Raw genomic sequence first — 12,708 nt, 5'->3', positions numbered from 1 at the left:
TTTTTTTATATCATCATATTATTATTATTATGTTGTTATGTTTGTTATTATTATCTTCCTTTTTTTGAACAACAATCTAATCTTAATTCTTGATAGTCATGATCTACTATTGTTGTCTCAGTGTTGATTATCATCACTTTGTTTTCAGAGTAATCTTGTACTTCACCAGAGTTGAAGGTAAAGTACATCAATAGCTTTTCTTCATTACCACTCATCTTTTCAAACATTGTTTTTGATATCTCACTGGTTGTTAACTCTCTTGCCCAAATTGAAATATCATCCATCATACCATTAAATGTACCTATATATATTTATATTAGTATACGAATATCATAACTTTATGGTATATTTTACCTACCTCTACATCCAATTCTCATTAATAACTTATGATGTATATCCAATTGATGTTGTAAATCCATTTCGACATCCAATAGTCCATTAACAAACAGTTTCAATACATTATTACCAAAAGTGAAACCAACGTGATTCCTTTTTTGATAAAACAACCGGTTAGTTAGTAGTTATATATAGTTATAAAATCAATTGTTATGTTTATGTATTACCATTCATTTATAGGGATTGGAGATTCTCCGGTTAGACATTCATCTAAGATACAAACACTAAAATACTCTCTATTCCAAATGCTCATTAGTTTTAAGGTTATATCTTGAGAAACCTCAAATATTCTATAGAATACGATATTTTTAATCAAGATTAATATTGTTGTTTGTGATCACATACACTACTATTGTTGTTTAACAATTAGTTAATACCTACATATCGTCTACTTTTTTTGTTACGAATATCCATGCACCCATTGAAACACCATCAATATTATTGGTGAATTTACTCTCTGTTTCTGGTGTTGGTTTTGCAATTACACATGATTTCTCTGTGAATGAGACAACCCTCTTTTCATGTTTTACATTATCGGGTTCACCATAGTTAACTCTGAATCCATCACCCAATTGTTTCTTTTTCTATAATATTTAATATAAAAAAAACATAAGATGGTTACATGTTTGTAAGAATATTGTTTTTTTTTTGTTAATATCAACAACTCACCATTTCTCTAAATGCATGAACAGTCTGACATAATCTACAGTCGGCAGAGTAGAATACACAGTTTTTGTAATTATCGATCACTGATTGAGGATACGGTTCCTTCTTCCATTCGAAATACTCGTTGTATGCACTTTCATTCTTTGCCAAGTATTTCAAGTAGTTTGCCAGTGCCTCTGGCGATTCAAAATCATCGGTCTTTATTATACTCTTTCTAGGTACATAGCTATCAATGTTAGGTGCACCCATATAAATAGGAACTGCTCCACTTCTATAAATATTTCATTAATTTATTAATAACAAATTTGTTAGTTAGGTGGTATATCGTTTGTTATCTTTACTGTTTTTTTTTTGCTTTATCATTTACAACACTTACAACATTACAGTATAAACCTTCTCAGTTACATAGTTTGTAATATTATTATTCTCAAATGCCAAACCAAAAAGATATCCACCGGTTATTCTAGATTTGATATTCATTGATTTACCTAGATTATCAAAGATATTTCCATCCTTATCTTCTTTTTCCAAATCCTTATTGTGTAAGCATGATCCATATGCATCTACCGGTATATATTTTTGTAAATCCTATTCAATTTTATAAATTGTTAGTTTTTTTCAAGTTAATTTTGTTGTTGCTATTCATTTATTGTTAACAGAGGTATATATTTACTTTAATATACTCAGTACGGTAGATTGCTCCACCACCAAAACAATTTGAAGCGAAAAAGACACAGTGTTTTTGTTTCTTTTTGAATGGTTTAACAGGAGCATCTCTGAAGTTGTCGATCGATCCATTTGTCATAACTCCCCAGCTGCATGTACTGGTGATAGGTATGTTGGCATCTTCAAACAATGTCATATTCATATCTATATATTTGAGATACTCTGGTTCTGTTTGAATTGGAAAGTAGATCGAATGCTCGAAAGAAAAAGCGGCGTATGCTTGTCCAGGTTCCTTCATAGGGAATTTCGGTGGTTTCGATAGGTAATCATATCCCCAACTTCCTAATGGTTGTGCTTCGAATATAACAACATCAACAAAAGTATGTGATTGTTTATCATCTTTTTTTAAAAAATCAATATAAATTGTTTGTTATTATTTTTATTAAATTGAAACAAATTGTTAATTTTTATGATTAATTTAAAACATACCAAGAAATGTACATTTAACAGGACATTTATCTTTTACTTTTGTTTCACCGTTGTAGTTTGGTGTTTCTAGATCTTTACCCATACTTGACCATCCATTGCCAGTGAACATTACAACCTTTACTTCATCCCTTTCATAATCCATCTCCTCAGGTTTTTTCAATACCACTCCTCGTAGTGGAACTCCTGTTGCTGCATCTACTATTGAATTGTAACTTATTATATTTAAAAATAAATAGATAAAAATTAAATTAAAAAATAAATAATTAGAGTTTTTTTTTTTCATTTTTTTTTACAAATATATATAAATATATTTATATATATATATCTTTTTAAAAAATATTAATATATATTTAAAACTTCATAAATACTCAATACATTATTTTCAATATTAAGAAGAAAGTCAAAATAAACATATTTATAGCTCCGGAGAGTTTTACTTTTATTTAAACACACACACATTTATTTTGATCAATTTATTTAGGAGTAGCTTTATGATCACACACAAACACACATATTTATTAACATAAATAAAAAAATTATTTGTTTTTTTTTTCTATTTTTCAACATCTCAATGAGTAACTTCAATAAATCAAAAAAAAAAAAAAACTAAAAATTAAAATAATTTAATTCTTATTAAATGTGGTAACTAATAAAATAAAAATATTAAATAATATATAACCACTTGTTGGAAATAAAAAAAATTACTAAAATTGGATTGTGATCCTCATTACCATACATTTTGTTTACAATGATTAAAGTTGACACGACTTGTCAAAACACAACAAGAGTAGAATAGTTTATAACAAGAGAGAGGTGATTGGATATCTTGATAAAGTTAATTTACAAGAATTCTTGTCACAAGTTATGTTGTATTCATTTTCTCTATTGTCATTATGGATACGAAATCAGAAAAGAATTAATAAAAATGTAAGTGTCGATTGTGAGTGTTGATTATTATTTTTATTTATTTTCTTTATTTATTTTATTGATGTATCTTTCAATCAAAACCAATCCGATCAAAATCAATAATCTTATTGAAAACAATGAAATCAAAAGATACAATCATTTATAAAATAGATAATAATTTCTATAAACAAATAGATAGATTTAATAGAAATAAAACTATTTGTTATGATGGTTGTAAGAAAAGCTATTCCAATGAAATACTATTTTTCTGTATGGATTGCCTGGAGATTTCCATTTGTTTCAAGTGTGTCAATCTTTTACATTGTGACCATGAAATTCATCCATTGATTGGAACCAACTCACACATCCAAATCATGCTCTATCAAAGATTACTCAATGAGTACATAACACTCAGAGAATCTACCATTCGTATGGCTACACAAGAGTCACTTGTCCTCCATAAACAACTTATTCAAGAAATTGACAAAGTTATCCAAAACTATAAGTATTTGATGTATATGGAAATAACAGCTCCCACCCATACCATCTAAAACAATAGAAAAATCAATACACCTCCCCTCCAAATAAATTAATATTGAAACTTTGGTAATTAATTAAAGATAATAATTAACAACAAAGTTTTCAATTTCTTCTTATTCAAATTCGATTGTTTCCTTTTCCATTTCTTTTTCTTTTTCTATTTCTTAATATATTTTATTGATAAAATAGATGTTTGGCGTTATAAGAATCATCGGCTTTACTTGAAACAGTCAATGATTGAAGTTGAGTTACTATTTCAGGGTACTCGGCAAATCTCTTTACTATCTTATCCATATCTTTTGATTCCGGTGGGAAACCAAATCCAACCATTTCCTTTGCCAATTTCAAACATGTATTTGCATAACCAACTTTTGTTGTTCCAAATAACAAGATCCTAAAATTAATAATCGAATGATATCGATTTATTAGTTTCTTTAATTCTATTGATATCCTATAATCATTTTTACTTACTTGTATAATTTATAATCTGGTTTTATTCCTTTTTCTCTCATATCTTGGAAGAGTTTCTGTGCCTTTTCGAAACGACGTGTGTGGCAATAGAGACTGAGCATGATACTGTAGGAAATGATATCTTGTTCGACTTTGTGTTCTGCGTATACCTCATTGAATATCTTCTCGGTGGTAGTAATCTTGTTGGAGAATGCATAGGCCTTGAGGTATTGATCGATTATATATTTAGTGATGGGACCTGCCATCAGCTGTTGTGCATCCTTGAAAATCTGTTCGACTCGCTCCAAGTTTGGCTTGAGGTTCGCTCTGAATTTAGTGGGATTGACATCGTCTCTGATGTTGTTGGCATAGGCACCGAGAATCAACGAGAAAACATGCTCGTCAGGTTTGTGTGGGAAAAGATCTTTTCTCTCGAGAATATCTTTATACAGTTTCTCCACGACACGAATCTCACCTCTATATGCAGCTGCACGCATCAACGATGTATAGGTAATGATATCCGGTTGGAAATTATATAATGTCATCTCTTGGAACAATTCAAATGCCTTTAAATAATAATCTGGTTTAAAAAAAAATAGTTAGTTAAGCTATTATTGATATGTTGTTGTTTTCTCTACATACAATTATCAGCTCTTTTTGAACATGCACTTATGAGTGAATTAAATGTTACTTCGGTGGGTGGAAGATTAAGATATCTAAATTCGTCGAAATAGTTGAATGCTTTCTCTACACGGTCGTCTTTGGCACATGCATCGATCATTACAGAGAGTGTGACAGTGTCTGGATCCATTCCTTTGGTTCTGGCGTCGGAGAACATCTCTATTGCCATATCGACCTTTTCGTTTCTAACGAGACCGTGTATCAACGTTGTGTAATTGACATGATCGGGAACCAAACTGTATTTCTCCTCCATCGACTTTAGAATCTGAAGAGCATCGTCCACCTTTGATGCATTCATATAGGCATTGATCACACCATCAAACATATGTACTGTTGGCTTGATTCCTTCGCTCATCAATCGCTCGAATATCTTCAAACTGTTCTCTACATCTCCAGCAATTCCCAATGCTCTCAAAATCAATGAATAAATATATGGATTGATAACAATGTCTTCTTTCTAAAAAAAAAAATAATAAAATAAATTTGTTTTTCCAAAATTAGTAAGATTAGAAAAAAACAATAATAACAATATGGCTATTGTTAATAAGAATATGAACATACATCTAAATAATCAACGCAATCAAGTACTAATTGAGGATGTCCAGAAATACCCATACGACTGATATAACGAATGACATTTTTAAAATTGAGTTCGTTGGCAGTGAAATATTGTTTGACTGGAACTGGACTGGTGTTGAAGCTGTAAAGATGTTGTTTTCCTTTACCAAGGATTGGGAATTGTTTCTGATACTCCATCATTGTGTCATAGGCAGCACTCTTTGTAATGTCAGACAGTGGTGATGTGGTTGAAGGCAACAATCTAGCAGCCTCTCTCTCTTCCTCTGTCAATGTTACTTCATTGCTTTTTCTAATACTACTTGCGTCGACCATAAAACTTTCACTATCTTTTTTCTGAAAAACTATTTTATTTCTATTGTTATTTGTTTCTATTAAATTATTATTATTACTATTGTTACTACTACTACTATTATTATTGCTATTACTATTTTCAATATATTCATTATCATTTAAAATTATTTCTTCTTCTTTTTTATTGTTTCTTCTACTTTTTTTATTATTATTATTTCTACTTGTTTCAAATAATAATTCATTTGAATCGTTGTTCGATGATTCTGGTGATTCTGGTGATTCTGATTTCTTTTTAAAAGAAATCTTTCTTGGATTTGATGTTTTCTCTATATCGCTATTATTGGTACTGTATGATCTGATAGCTATGCTTTGGTTGGTTGTATATATTTTGTGATTGTGATTATACTGTCTAATTAAAGGCAGTACTGCTCTATGATGATGACTGTTTTCATTTCTTAATAGTTGACGGCTCAATCCTCTCAGTGATGATACTGCTGATGACATTATCACTCTCTCTTTATCTTTGCTTAGATTTGTTGATACTTGTATTAAATCTGAAATGAAATTGAACTAAATAAAATAAATAAAATAAAATAAATTCAAACTAAAACGAATGAATGAATTTGGATTAAAATAAAAAAAAAACGATTTTACTTTTTGTTTTTCAATATTTTTTTTTTTGTTTTTTCTATATCTACTTGAAAGGTTATTGTGTATCAATCATTGATCAATTATCGAAATAGATAAATAAATAGAGGGAAATAATTATGGAGATAACTAATCAAATCAAATCAAACTTAAACATTCCAATTTTTTTGAGTAATAGCAAAAAAAACGATAGATTCAATAGATTGTCGACAAAAAAACTTTGGATAAAAAAAATTAAAAAATTAAAAAATTGTTAAAAAAAAAAACGAAACTTTTATGATTTCGACCAAATTAGGTGGGCGACCCTATTGGTTATTGCATGTTAGCAAAATACCTCGATTGTTATTATTCAAAAATCTGAAGAACTTTTCATTTCATTTTCACCAATAATAATATTTTATTTACTTTTTTTTTTTTGTTTAATATAATATATATATAATAATTAAAAGATGCACGGAAACGTACCAGATGATATAGATTATATTAATGATACTCCAACAGTTCAAGAGTATAAGAAATTAAAGAGAGTCATGAAGATCATGACCAAGTTCTACGAAGGTGGTTCCGCTACCAAGTTGCAACAAGCCGAGTTCTTTGAGGCCGAGTTGAAAAAGGTTACCGACGACGAAGACATGATCAAAGCGCAATTGGAATCGCTCGCCAAATTCCCATTGCATCCAAAGCGTCGTGAATACGAGATCGAGTTGAACGAAGAGCGTGAGAAACTCGTCGGAATGAAGACCAAATTCGCCGCCAAATCCAAAGAGTACCGTGATCTCTACGTGTGGTCCAACGGTATCGTCGACGTCACCAAGTGGCTCGAAGCCGGTCTCGACGATTACTGCGTCAATCACCTCAAGATGGATCTCAAGATCACCGTCGTTCCACCCGAACAACTGACCCGTGAGCAATACACCTATTACAAATCCGGTTTGGACGAGATCACCTACAACCTCCAGGAGTCACAAGACTTTTTCAGCGCATCGCTCGACGGTCGTCTCCGTCAGTACCACAACATCGAGAAGGATTTGATCGAGGCACAAATCGAAGTGATGTCCAAGTTCAACACAGAGTTGCCACGTCAACAACACGTCATCTCAGAGTTGGAAGCCGATCTCGACTACGTCAAGAAGAACATGGTCGAAGATCCAGCTGCCATCAACAAGCGTAAGAAGATGTTGGAGATGCACTCTGACTTTTTCAAGGTTCTCCGTTGGTACAAAGATAAGATGAAGGTTCTCGGAGACGAGTACGGAATCGTCGAGACCGACACACGTACCGAAGAGGAGAAACTCAAGACCGCCATGTCAACACAAGTCGAATTCATGGCCAACTTGACCCCAGAAAACACCCCAGAGTTGGAAGAATTGAAAAAGATGAATCTTCATTAAATACAATAAAAAAAAAAACAAAACATTAAATATTATTATACTTTTAATTATAGTAATTAGTACCTGAAGAATCCAATTATTATCCATTGTTTGAACCATTAACACCGCCAACACCGCCATTACCAACACCTCCACCTCCACTACCACCACCACCACCACCAGAGTAATTTGGATCACTAGATCTCTTCTCCTGTTCAAACAACTGTTCAAGAGGGTCGACCTTATATTTAGTGAATTCTGTACATAATAATTGTCGATTGTTTCAAAAAACTTTAGATGGTTGTTATCAAGATTCTCTTGCAACTTTTGTTCACAGAAAGTTTGATACAGATACATTAACCTACTTATATTTCATATTATTTTGGTATATCTGAATCTAAAGTTATGTTGTTTTGGCGTTGATTAAAAACAGTCAATCACGCTAAAGTTCTTGAAACTTATGAATGATATTATCCTCTTTATCAAGTGATAATAAACTGAACTGTGTGGTATTGTATTCTTAAAATAAGAAGATTGCTATTCTTTTTCTTTTATCTAAATGTTTATTATTATTTATTATTTTATATATAGTTTACTTTTCGACGAAACCCAAGATTTCATTTTCGTTGATGACTTCACAATCGATACCGTCTACGTTGATCTTCTCACCAAAGACATCGTTGAGTAAGATACGATCACCCTTCTTCAAAAATGGTTGTACAAATCCACCGCTAGCAGTTCTTCTTCCAGTTCCGACTTCGATGACTACACCTTCGTTTACTTTGTTTGATACCTTCTCTGGCAAGTAGATACCTCCCAATGTCTTCAACTCTGACTTGTTGAGTCTTTGAACCAAAACACGATCAAACAATGGTTTAAATGATTTGATTGCTGACTGTTGTTTTATTGTGTGTTTGTGTTAAGTTAACAATAACAATCATAATTAATAAAATAATCTCTAAATAGTATTTAAATAATGATTCACAATTTAATTAATTACCATTTTATATAAATAAATAAACTCTTTCAATTAAATGAATTACAAATGTTTCGTTTTTATTTTATTTTTTTTGATCATTCATTGTTCACGCAAATCGTTGTGTCATTCACAAAAAATAAAAAAATAAAATCAGACATACATCGATGATCATCATCACTTATTATTTTCAACATCGTGACAGAATATAATAAAGTGTATTATTGAAATAGTAGATAGAGATAAAACTATACAACTTTGCTAGATATTGAAATCTTTTTATTGAATTAATCAAAAAGTGAATATAAATCTGGAGAGAGCTCTAGAAAAATATCAATTAAACCAGTTTCCCATCAATCAAATTTCGTGCCTTAAGAAAGAAGTGATTTGAATTTATAATAGTAATAATTTTGTATTGAGATAGGTGAAAATAAAAGTATATCAAGATAAAGGTAATTTAGTCTTTAAATAATTGTATTAAACAAAAAGGAATACAAATCCAAGAGTTCTGGAAATATTATTGAAACTGGTGCACCTCTTTCAAATTTCTTAATAAAGGAGAGATATTATTGTGTACCTTTCGATTTTTTTTTATTTGCAGAAATAAATCATAAAGAAATTGGTTTTTGAAAAAATTCATGGTTGTCAACTTATGTAGAAGATGCTGTATAATATTAAAAGGTACACTTAAAGAAATACACTACCTTTAAGGAATACGTTTAAAATGTCACAAAATAAACTTATTAGTATGTATTTATATTATTGGAATACTTTCTATTATATTTTGTTAACATTGTTTGTTTTTTTCTTCTCAGTAAACCCAACTATTCCACTGGAGATTAGAAATTTGGACGAGGATACATTTGTCGATATGACCGTGCAATCAAAGTATGATGGAGAAAGAATAATAATTGATTTCAACAAAGAGCAAGATTCAGTCAATTGCTATGGAAAACCAAATAAACCAACGAAAGCGTGGATCGTCGAAGAGATCACACCGCACATCAAAAGTTGTCTGGTCGATAGCTGTATAGTGGATGGTGTCGTAGTTGTCGTCGATACAAGAGGTTCGGATTCAAGAGTTTTGGGACCGGAGAATCTAGTGAAAAAACGTAAAGATGGTTTACAATTGATGGTTTTTCTCTTTGATATCTATCAGCTTTGCGAAGAAACACTATTAGATACACCGCTTTACGAGAGACTGAATATTCTGCAGAACAACATCAATGAAACGAAAGAGAGAATCAAGGTTGTAGAGTCAGCGCGAATCGATTACAACAAAGGTGCCACCGTCGACGATATAAAACGATTCTTTGTTAAATCGTTTTCTAGTGGTGCTGGAGGCGTTCTAATCAGGTCTTCATCCAATATAATCATTAATAATAGTTCAAAATCAAAGAAAAAGGGTTGGTAAGTATAAACACTACTTTGTAACCGAGATAGGTCCTAACGATTTCGAATTAATACCTCGTTTCCTTTGTGTTTCTAAATGTTTCATTTTGATAGGTTTGAATATAACGATTACAGTACAATCAATTTACTAGCGATTGGATACTATAAGGATACAAACAATATTCTTTTAGGCATACCAGATAATGAAGAATATTTAACGGTAGCCAGTATACCAACACCCAGCAGTGTGAATGTAGATAAATATCTTAATGGCAATAGCGAATCTTCATCTGCACCGGCGACAAATGCTAAAATAGTAGATTATTCAAATGTTAAAGCGAATCTTACTCGATTTAACCAACCATTACCAGTAGTAGAGTTACAAATTGTATCTTTAATTCTATCAGAGAAACAAAGCAGTGGATATACTGTTGGAGTCAGTCGAGTGAAATCATTTGGAGAAGTTCAAGATATCAGTTCAGCTACACAACCATATCAACTCGAAGACATCTACGATACACAGAGAATCTATGAATCAAAGCTATATCTCAAGATGGTCACCACCAACAATATCATAAGAACAAACAACGTCGACAAAGAGATATTTCATAGATTGGGATATAAAATAACGAGTGACCAACGATGTCTAGATCCAATAATAATGATTAACTATGTCGACTGTAGTAAACAATGGTATTGCAAAGATCGGTGCAATGTTGTAGCATACAATTATTCTCTTCTCAGCATTCTAACGATGTATGAAGATTCTGTAAAAGGTGAATCGTTACAACTTGGAAACCATTTTATTACGGAAAAAGATATCTTTGATAAAAAACATTCGATTGTCTCGATTGTGTGCTTAGATAAAGATAACAAATTTTCGGTGGAATCTTTTCGAAAGGGATTCGTAGATTCACTCTCGAAAATTCAAAATACAAATATTATCCACATCTTCAAATCAAGTAAATCCAGTGATGAGAATTGGCAAACAGTTGAGGATTTTCTCCGACAAGAATCATTTGCATCATATTGTATATATATTCATACTGATGCGAAATAAATATAGAGTATTATAATAAATTTTCAAAGCAAATCTTTAAATTTGATCAATTATTACGATTAATTATCTCTTTGTCTTTCTCCCAGAGCAATATGCATTTTTTTATCTTTAAATTATATCAAAACAACAACATCGGCAACATGTTTGATTTAAAGTTTATATTTATAAATGTTAGATAATTAGTCGAATCAGTTTTATTTAAATTTACAATTGCGCGGAAAACATAAAAAGACAAAGCAGTATGAATACAATGGTCGATACTAAAATAGTTAGAGATATCACTACTCCACAGATGAGAAATACTTTTGGATTGGTTGGTTCTCTTGGGAATGACATTGGATTGTTCATGCTATAATTTAATATTCATATCATTCAATATTATATAGATGAAAATATTAGTTACGATAATTAATTATAAAATGATTTTATGATACATTACGATTGGTAGAAAGAATTATTGGCTCTCTTTAAGAATAAATAAAAGAAAATCATTCCTAATATTCCCCAACCTATAACCCTAACTATATATATATATATAGTGAAATGTTTAGTGAATATGTTAACGTAAACCTTTAATCATCAAACTATCTAATATCATTTTATAATATAGTATACATACTTTGATTCCATTGAATCCAATCAACATGATATTCAAGATAACAAGGATGACTATTTAAATGATTAATAGTTTTTTTATGTTGTTAGTAATTAGTTGTTAAACAAAATAGAGGAGATAACATACTCATCTCCAAATGTATATTCTTTAAAATCGTTTCTATAGGTAATAAGGTTAGAGGTAAGATTAGTTCATTAATTCCAGTGCTATTTTATAGCAAAGAACATACTTATCTCTTTTACAAACAACATTAAAGTGTGATGTAGTAGATGAACCTGATGGGTTAGGATTTTGACATTTGTACTTGGCTACAAATAAAATAGTGTTAGCTATTATAGCTTAGATTTAGATTTAGATTTAGATTTATGTGTACATAGGATTACCTTTAGGACTGAATATATCATCTTCGGTAGATACACAGAATATATAGTTTGGCTCTTCATTGGTTGATTTTGCAGTGCCACCAACACAACCGAGTTGTAATCGCTCTGCATTTGGCAGAGTCATCAGATTCTTTGAGAATCGAAGCACCGGCGCATTGTGTGCACCTGCATCTACAGACCACACATTTAAAAGTAGAAACAAACTAATAACTAAAAATATATTTCCTGTATTATTATTATAATTATTATTAGATCTTACTTTACTAGTAATAGATCTGTTTTCCATTTAATTTGATCTACTAGATCATCTACAACTAATTGATATTCGAATTTATTACAAAAAACACAAAAATTTAATAGTAATCATTAAAAAAAAATGTTTGTTTTAATAATTTCAATGAAAAACAAAAAAAAAAATAAAGTAATAAGTAAAAAGAATTTTTAATAAATTAAATAATACATATTCTCTTTTTCAAAGCATTTACTTGTTTATTATTGTTATAAACATTTCCCAAAAAAAAAAAATATATATTTAATGAGAAATAAATATTTTTTTTTTTCTTAGAAAATTTTTGAATTCAAAAAATGATCTGTTATAA

At 30.4% G+C, this 12,708-nt stretch overlaps 6 protein-coding genes across 6 annotated transcripts; 2 read left to right on the top strand and 4 right to left on the bottom strand.

The window, feature by feature from the left end:
- Nucleotides 1-50: 50 nt before the first annotated feature.
- fut10 (glycosyltransferase) lies at nucleotides 51-2,676 on the bottom strand (the record flags this gene model as incomplete). Its single annotated transcript, XM_020580266.1, has 8 exons — nucleotides 51-301; nucleotides 359-489; nucleotides 778-980; nucleotides 1,066-1,333; nucleotides 1,439-1,650; nucleotides 1,736-2,127; nucleotides 2,218-2,429; nucleotides 2,669-2,676. 8 exons carry the CDS (start codon nucleotides 2,674-2,676, stop codon nucleotides 51-53), a joined length of 1,677 nt encoding a protein of 558 aa, XP_020428853.1.
- A 1,161-nt stretch (nucleotides 2,677-3,837) lies between these two features.
- Nucleotides 3,838-6,168, bottom strand: PPL_09471 (uncharacterized protein; the record flags this gene model as incomplete). The annotated part of the gene is made up of 4 exons (XM_020580265.1): nucleotides 3,838-4,057; nucleotides 4,135-4,693; nucleotides 4,756-5,251; nucleotides 5,356-6,168. The coding sequence occupies 4 exons, from the start codon at nucleotides 6,166-6,168 to the stop codon at nucleotides 3,838-3,840; spliced, it is 2,088 nt and encodes a 695-aa protein (XP_020428852.1).
- A 593-nt stretch (nucleotides 6,169-6,761) lies between these two features.
- On the top strand, nucleotides 6,762-7,703 carry PPL_09470 (uncharacterized protein; the record flags this gene model as incomplete). Its single annotated transcript, XM_020580264.1, has 1 exon — nucleotides 6,762-7,703. One exon carries the CDS (start codon nucleotides 6,762-6,764, stop codon nucleotides 7,701-7,703), a length of 942 nt encoding a protein of 313 aa, XP_020428851.1.
- A 79-nt stretch (nucleotides 7,704-7,782) lies between these two features.
- PPL_09469 (co-chaperone GroES family protein) lies at nucleotides 7,783-8,685 on the bottom strand (the record flags this gene model as incomplete). Its single annotated transcript, XM_020580263.1, has 3 exons — nucleotides 7,783-7,879; nucleotides 8,279-8,577; nucleotides 8,683-8,685. The coding sequence occupies 3 exons, from the start codon at nucleotides 8,683-8,685 to the stop codon at nucleotides 7,783-7,785; spliced, it is 399 nt and encodes a 132-aa protein (XP_020428850.1).
- A 697-nt stretch (nucleotides 8,686-9,382) lies between these two features.
- Nucleotides 9,383-11,522, top strand: PPL_09468 (uncharacterized protein; the record flags this gene model as incomplete). The annotated part of the gene is made up of 5 exons (XM_020580262.1): nucleotides 9,383-9,404; nucleotides 9,474-9,546; nucleotides 10,045-10,068; nucleotides 10,165-11,012; nucleotides 11,497-11,522. 5 exons carry the CDS (start codon nucleotides 9,383-9,385, stop codon nucleotides 11,520-11,522), a joined length of 993 nt encoding a protein of 330 aa, XP_020428849.1.
- Nucleotides 11,523-11,669: 147 nt separating this feature from the next.
- PPL_09467 (uncharacterized protein) lies at nucleotides 11,670-12,395 on the bottom strand (the record flags this gene model as incomplete). The annotated part of the gene is made up of 5 exons (XM_020580261.1): nucleotides 11,670-11,698; nucleotides 11,730-11,779; nucleotides 11,853-11,885; nucleotides 11,956-12,034; nucleotides 12,110-12,395. 5 exons carry the CDS (start codon nucleotides 12,393-12,395, stop codon nucleotides 11,670-11,672), a joined length of 477 nt encoding a protein of 158 aa, XP_020428848.1.
- Between the last annotated feature and the right edge of the window lie 313 nt (nucleotides 12,396-12,708).

This window comes from Heterostelium album, assembly GCF_000004825.1.
Source record: "Heterostelium album PN500 unplaced genomic scaffold PPL_scaffold11, whole genome shotgun sequence".
Classification (NCBI taxonomy): Eukaryota; Evosea; class Eumycetozoa; order Acytosteliales; family Acytosteliaceae; genus Heterostelium; species Heterostelium album.
Note: the sequence above shows the minus strand (reverse complement) of the source record. Positions and strands in the feature narration are given on the sequence as shown.